General features: G+C 34.4%; 1 protein-coding gene across 1 annotated transcript; it reads right to left on the bottom strand.

Annotated features, from left to right (window-relative positions):
- Positions 1-659: 659 nt before the first annotated feature.
- LOC108740134 (odorant receptor 2a-like) lies at positions 660-6,894 on the bottom strand. Its single transcript, XM_025976718.1, has 5 exons — positions 6,869-6,894; positions 5,972-6,071; positions 5,353-5,457; positions 5,131-5,286; positions 660-725 (listed from the first exon to the last, which is right to left on the bottom strand). Exons 2-5 carry the CDS (start codon positions 5,981-5,983, stop codon positions 660-662), a joined length of 339 nt encoding a protein of 112 aa, XP_025832503.1. The 5' UTR covers positions 5,984-6,071; positions 6,869-6,894.
- Between the last annotated feature and the right edge of the window lie 1,165 nt (positions 6,895-8,059).

The following is an 8,059-nucleotide window of genomic DNA, read 5'->3' as shown; positions in this document are numbered from 1 at the left end:
ATTGATAATGTCAAGTATTTCAAACAAAGGACTTATCGTATATGCATAAGCAAAAAAGATTTTTTTTGGCCACTTTAAGATATCTCGATTTTTTCGAATACTTGCACCACCTATGTCAAGAAGAGTCAACCCTTCTTCTAAATGTTTCGAAATTTCAGGTTCAATTTTAGTTTCCATTCTGTTTTTATTTTGCCACCAGGAACAAATAGGTTACGGCCCGTTTATGCATATGAAGACAGAATTGAGATGTTCTTATATACCTGAGTGCATACATGAACGTATAAATAAGATATCTCAAAAAGAAACTACTCGTTACTTAAGTACAATTATACGATAAATAAAAGAACATACAGTAATGTGATTATACAGGAGAAATGTTGTGTATGAAAACACAAAAGTAGCTAGAGCTTTGTAGTACTTATGCTATTTGACGCCTACTACTATTTCTAGATTGCTGTCTTCAAATTTTTAATTATCTAGGTGTTATCATGTTTCTACTGATATTGAATATAAGAAAAGTGCGAGACACAATTTAAATTGATAAACAGGATTTCTCGAGAAACTCTCATTTGAATATAACAGTACCTAGGTAATAACTAACTATTAAAACAGAACAATAAAAGATATTATCTAAGTATATAGTTCATGTTTGTTCCATATTAGCCCTTAACTGCAGCGTTGCTGTTTTGAAGGAGCGCCATGAAAGAATATGCTGCCCTTGCAATCTGTGATAATAAAACTGCTGTTAAAGCAAATAATACACAAATACTTGATAATTAAGGTGTTCCAAAGGCAATGTAAAAAAACACAGAACATTGTCGACAATTTAAACAGCAAATTATGAAAACGAACTTATTGTCTTGCAAAAATACGTGATAGATGTCACTATTGACGACTAACGTGTAGGTGCCTGCCATTTCGAAATATATTTACTAAAGAAGTGCGAATGAGAAATTTGCATATAATGACTCCGCATAAAGTGGTAATTCGTTTCGAGAAATCACAACTATACGAGTGCCCACATAAGGAGGTAATATTACTCCTGTGTGCTTACGTATGTGATGAAATCAATACAGATTATATATCGATCGCCTACGGTGTAACCGCATTGCTTTGCTCGCCTCGATGAAACTGAGTCATGAGTGACATACATGATCGCGTAACAAAAGAATTTCGATAACTTTCCAGACACACTCTATTAGCCTTCCAGAAGAATGGAAACTTGTTCTGTTATTCGGATAAAGCAAATGTCCACCGAACATTACAACTGTACATTTCTTTATGGTAATTTTTTTTGCAAAATGTGAAAACCGAACTCCTAAATTTTTTTGAGCATCCTTCTAACGCTTTCAATTGCATTTATTGTACTTACATTACTTTATTATTTATATTAAATAAACTCTGAAAGTATTTATACGAATTTTCCTGTACCACGTCGTATTTTTAAAACAATACCGACCTTGGATGATTCTATGTAATAAAATATCCCCGGCACTGGTATAAACCTACAAGGTCTGCTAGAACCGGACCCATATTTCTATTTGTTTAATATGACTGTGTTTATTCACAACAACCGCTTATAATCATATGGAATATAAATTAATTGGCAACTTTATTAGTTATTGTTGCAGTGTAAATTTCGCTAGGCATTTACTTATGAATAAAAAGTTTGTAAACTGTAAAGAAGCATAACATTACTTAAACTAGGCTTTTTCGCTAACTGATAATTGATAAGGCATTGGAGTTTAAAAGTGAAACTTGTATGGATAGCAGGTACTAGAACATGAGTGGCCCCGTTACAAAAGTTACGATAATCAATATATTTCTTCGTATAAAGTCTTAATTTTCACAGTTTACGTTTAGTATGATTGCGTTGTGATTTCCTTTCAGAATCACTGCAGACGAATTTAATTGTAAAAACATTAATATCTTGATAGTGCAAGATTCAGACTGATCTTTATAGAGCAAAGGATTTAGATGCAAAATAAACTGTTTTTAAATATTTACATATTTTTATAGTTAAATCGTTATTGGTTTTTAAACAGTGATTTTGGAACAGCCTGTTTAATCAACGTCCGAGGCCATATGAAAGGGGGGGGGCGGTTTTATTTTTCATCAAGTAAAACAAAATGGGACCAAATAATGGAAAAGGTTTTAAAAGTTTTTCTTTCTGAGAATCCGCGTTGTTTGGCTACTATTTATATTTATTTTATATATTATCAGTAAGTCAATAAAAAATAGGCGAGATAGGTTGGTAGGACACCTTCAGAGACATATCAGAGGCAGAAACAGGAGTTAACAGGAGTAGTGGTAGACCTAGATTAGATTACTATTCGCAAATAGTTAAGGATATGGGCTGTTCTAGTTTTAGGGACATGAGAAGTTTAGCTCGGGGTAGGAAAGAGTGGAGGTACATGTCCAACCAGTCTTAGGACTGACGACCTTATGATGATGATGATATTATCAGTACTACGGATAAATTAAGGGAGAAGTACCTTTAGAAGGAAGAAGAATGAGCCATCTCACACTACTTAATGATATGCATAAACATGAAAGTAGTGACCCCAACTGCTCCGGCAATTATGACCCGGATTACTTAGTGTACGTATTTGTGTAACACGGCGTGGCGATATGCTGTGGAGGAGTTCCGTACGCAATTCGGACAAGGAAGGAATGCACTGTTGGGTATTTCATATGGTGACGGTAACAGAACAATTCGCAAAAGTATGAGTAGTGTGTCGAACACGTTCGTAGGTATGACGTATTTCGATAATGATACGTATGCAGGGAATTCTCCCTTAAAATGCTCCACACAGTATCACCCGAAATCCCCGTTTGCTATGCAATGACTGGAATACTCACACCGGGATAGTCTTGTGTTAGTCGGAAAACGATTTCGTTCATATCGACCGGCTGGCCCTCACCCACTAGTTACGGCGTGTGCGAAGCGAATACATTATATTTTGCTTGATAAATAAATTTATTTTTGTATTTTATGGTAAAACAATTTGGCACAGTGTTCATGAACAGTCAGTATCAGGTTTACAAAATTTAATTTTTAAAATCGGAAATACCACAGAAGAATAATCATCAGAAAAAGAAATTTTTATTTGATTTCTCAAAAACGGTCAATCATAAATTGTCGCATTTGGCGCTAAAATTGCCATTTTGAGACTGTCTGCAGTCCAAAAGAATAAAATCAACAATTCGAACATACCATAGAGGAATAATCGGGAAAAATTATTTGATATTGATAGGGAAGCTCGCGGCGATAGCTAAGCAAGTAACCGGTTGGACATTTCGTTACGTGTTATAGTTATATACTGCTTCGCCCCATTTCGTACTGAGCTTTATTACGTACAATTGACCTGTCTGCTTATCAGCTGCTGCGAGGGTCAGAAGTAGGTACGTGTATTTCGTCACTTGACGGTTGCGATAACGAAGGGCGATAAGATAACGTGACCGCTCGTCAGTCGAATTTTTTCGATAATTGGCAACTCATTAATTAGGGTACCTTTTGTGCAGTTTTGTGGAACACTTTCACGAGATGCACTCTACAGCGCCTCCAGATGTTACCTTTCAAATATTCCGAGATACTGATCAGATCCAGTGTATATGTAAATGTACATGTTGAAAAAAAAAAAACTTTTGGTTGTTTCATTCCCACCAGCCAGTAATGCTGGTGGGCGGGCAGTTCCTCCGGACTACGCCGGAAGGTAGGGCGGAAGGTCCTCTTCAGCCTGCTTTCAGGAATCGTGGGAACGGGTGGGTGGTGGTTCAGGTGAGAATGTTGAGACGAACGAAATGAAGACAGAAGAGAATGAAAAATTATCTGTGGAATATTACTGCCCCAGCATTTGCTTAAGTGAACCTAGGAAACCACAGAAAAACTTGGACCAAGGCAGACGGACCCGGAATCGAACCGGCGTCCTCCCGAATGCTAAGCAATGGTCTAAACCTCTAGGCCATNGGTTATTGTTGCAGTGTAAAAATTTTCTTGTAAACATCGCAGATCGTTTACTTATGAATCAAAAGTTTGTAAATTGTAAAGAAGCATAACATTACTTAAACTGGACTTTTTCGCTAGCTCATAGTTGATAAAACATTGAAGTTTAAAAGTGAAACTTGTATCGGTAGTACTAGAAGATGAGTGACCCCGTTACAAAAGTTATTGGTAGAGGAAGTTACGATATAAAGGTATACAATCTTTATTTTCACAGTTTATGTTTAGTATGATTGCTTTGTGAAGTCTCTTCAGAATCACTGCAGGCAAATTTCATTGTAAAAATATTAATATCTTAATAGTGCAAGATTCAGACTGATCTTTATACGGCAAAGGATTTAGTTACAAAATGAATGATTTTTAAATATTTACATATTTTTATAATTGGAACGTTATTGATTTTTAAACAGTTATTTTGGAACAGCCTGCATGATCAACGTCCAAAGGCGTGTGAAAGGGGAGGAAATCACTCTACATTTTTTTCTTGATATTTTCAAAATAAACTTATTTTTGAATTGTGTAGTAATAGCAGTAACTTTGTCAATCCATTCTTCCCCTATTCAGAACTTTCGATTGACACGCTTCTTCTTCTAAACGACTTTACCGATATAGAATGTTCGTGCACTGCTAGGAGCTTGTTTGTAAAATATAATTTTTAAAATGGGACATACAACGGAGGAATAACCACGAAAAGAAAAAAGTTTATCCGATTTCTCAAGAACGGTCAATCACAAATTTTCGAATTTGGCGCTAAAATGACCATCTTGAGTCTGTCTACGGTCCAAAAGAACAAAATTACAATTCCGACAAAGTATCCAGGAGTAATACTGAAAAATTATTTGAAATTGGGAGGGAGCTCGCGGCGTTAGCTAAGCGAGTAAGCGGTTGGACATTTCGTTTACGTGTTGTTGTCGATACTGCTGCGCTCCATTACATCTTGCAGCATACTGCGAAGATTATCGACCAGTCGTACCAACCGCCATTACGTGCAATTGACTTATTTGCGTATCAGCTGCTGCGAAGGTCACAAGTAGGTACGTCTATTGCGACAACGAAGGGCGATAAGATAACGATGCCCTTGGTTACGTCAAAAAAATTATACTGTTACTATATATTGATTGCCATACCTGAATAAAAGTGGTGAGTTTCACAGGAGTAACTTTACCCATTGTTATACTAACAGGTTTCGACATACGTGTCATGACTAATAGCATTGACTTTTTAAACGACTTATCTAAATCTATCCATTCGTTAAAGTACAAAGCATCTTTAACGCTTTCTGCCTGCAATTATACAAAAAATAGCCATCACAAACTGTATACTTACAGTGATTGTAAGATTTGTCTTACCTCCTGGGTCAAACGATCTCCGAAATAGCAAAACAAGAAGGTTTGCCCTAGACATATGACAAACATCGAGAAATATGAAATAAACTTTGAATCGCTTTTAGGAGTCTGAAAAATTGAAAAAATTCAGTGACTGACACGTTGTACAGTTTCTTAAATTGTTTACGATGGGATAAATCAAAAATTGTGATGAAACATGTTGATATTATTTTTGATTAAAATCTATCTATGTGAACATTGAAGTATTCAACAGGACCGTATTCAGTGGTGTATTTATAATAAACTCATGGGGACCCCTCGACAAAAATGTTCAGTCTCTCTCCAGTCTCTCAGAGTCTTTCAGCGTTTCTGAAAGCGTCTCTCACAGTCTTTCACAATCTCTCAGTTATTGCCTAGGCGTTTTTGTGGATCTCTCACAGTCTCTGTATGAAGGACAATAAAATTGTTAATTCAGAGGTTAGAGTCTTTCACAGAGAGACTGAATGAATAGAACTGAAAAATTGAGAGACTCCAGTCCTTCATAGAAGTGATTTCTTGCCATTAAACGTCTTACTGTACCACAAAATAATAGTAATATTATACCTACATGAATAAAAGCAAATGATTCATGATACTTACGTACATTGATAACCATTGCAAGTGATCCAGTAATTGTAGCACAAGAACAGAATGCTTCAAGAAGAAGTACGGAACTATACGTCTTTTCTACCAGATCACAGTAACTACAAACAAGGTTTAGTTTTATTAACTAAATAATAGTTAAATTGTTAATAATAATAATATTCATTAATCGTATGTTGCGTAATAGTAATGTGTATGAATCAAATGCTGCACTGCTGAAATGTAAGTAAACCTGAGTATTTCTTGCAAATAGATAACACATTTTCTCAATTCTTCTTTCATTAAGTTATTATATTCTCGTCTTCTGAAGGTACTGTTCACTCTTGTAAGTTTCTGAACTGTTCTTTTATGCATGGTTTTCAAAAAATTGTTCAAAATCATAAAATGAATAGTTCCCAAAGTAGTTAAACTGTAAAACAGCGCCATTACCCCTATAAATTAAATTATCAGAGAGTGATTTATCTGAGACAGTTCTATTTAAAATGAATAACAATTATAGCCAAAACACCTTCTTTTGTTTACTATTTTTCTATTATGTTCTATTCTATTTTCTAAACACTGAATTTCAATTTGTATTTGAATAGTTTTTTAACCTCTATTCAAGCAAACCATTAGTCAAATGCAAGGATAACACACATAACACTAATACTCGAAAGTTTCACAAATTTTTTATTAATGTAATTTATTTTGTAAAACAAGGATCTTATCGAAAAAATATTGGGTTATTAATTGAATTTGCAATATTTTGATTATCAGCGTACCTTTCACTTTAATACTACAATACAATTTATGTGTCACGTATTTTCAAATATTATTGTGCAGAAATTGTGTATTATTATTGTTTATTAATTGGGCAAGTACTTATTGATGTATATCACAGTATTATGTAGTTACTTACCAATCGTGCAATTACCTAAAATTAAATAGATACATGTAAAGAATATTCCAGTCAAAAGGTATGTTGTTTTCATTTTTGTATAATTCACTGGAAACCACATGGACAATGGAAACGGATATTTCTTTATCATTGCTTCGTTGTATTCCATTCTAAATGTTCCTAAACTAAAGGCAAACACCCATCCGATAAGACCACAGAAGATAATGGCTACTAAACACCACAGCAATATACTAATAATCTTCCTTTTCAAATTCAATTCATTTGAAATGGTTTCTAATAATTTTCCGTCAACTTCACCAACTAACAGTTGCTTCTCTCTTACACGAATCATTGACTGGATGAGGCTGTTCTTTGAATTGTACCATTGTAGTATCATACTAGCGCTTATAAGTATAATCGACATGGTACATAAATGGAAAGCCAAAGTCGGAATTAGATCTTGTTTTTCCTGATGTAAAATTTCAAGTACTCCAAACAAAGGAGTTGTCGTAAACGCATAAACAAGAAACACTGTTCTTGCCCAATTCATAATACCATGATCTTTTCGAATAACTGCACCACTCATATTAAGAATAGTCAGCCCTTCTTCTAAATGTTTCGAAATTTCGGGTTCAATTTTAGTTTCCATTTTGGTTTTACGTTGACAACTGTAGATGCATACAGAATTGAGATGTCATTATATACCTAAACTTATAAGATATCGCAAGTTGAAACTACTACTTATAAGATAAATAATAGAGCATGCAGAAATGCAATTACACAAGACAAATATTGTTTAGGAAAACATACAAGTACTAGGTTTCAACTGTATTTTAATACCGCCTCCATGTGGTTGTTTTCAGTATTATAGTTATTTTTATTCTACATATGCAATCGAATCTTATATAATTTAATGTACTTTTAACTTTCTTTTTTATTGGTAATGATTGTTGGCGTTATGAGTGCTTTACAATTTAATATGGTGTGTATCAAGTTCACTCGCCCAGTTATTACTTTTCAAACTAATAGGAACCTTAACTTGGTAAAGCTGCTCACCAAGAGACGAAATCTTTCTGGGCTCATAGCTCTGATTTCTTTTAATAAAAGTACCACCTTTTAGGATGGTTTATATTTACTAGTATTAGTCCACAATTAGATCCCCGTGAATTAAAAATTTGGTACTTATACCAGAATGAATGAAAACTTACCTTT

This window comes from Agrilus planipennis, unplaced genomic scaffold, assembly GCF_000699045.2.
Source record: "Agrilus planipennis isolate EAB-ADULT unplaced genomic scaffold, Apla_2.0 scaffold133, whole genome shotgun sequence".
NCBI lineage: Eukaryota > Metazoa > Arthropoda > Insecta > Coleoptera > Buprestidae > Agrilus > Agrilus planipennis.
Note: the sequence above shows the minus strand (reverse complement) of the source record. Positions and strands in the feature narration are given on the sequence as shown.

Excerpts from the sequence above, each read along its gene's own strand:
- LOC108740134 (XM_025976718.1), bottom strand. Across the intron at positions 5,287-5,352 it reads GAGATCGTTTGACCCAGGAG|GCAGAAAGCGTTAAAGATGC; the intron begins GTAAGACAAATC and ends GTATAATTGCAG. Across the intron at positions 726-5,130 it reads AACTCACCACTTTTATTCAG|ATTGCAAGGGCAGCATATTC; the intron begins GTATGGCAATCA and ends TTATTATCACAG.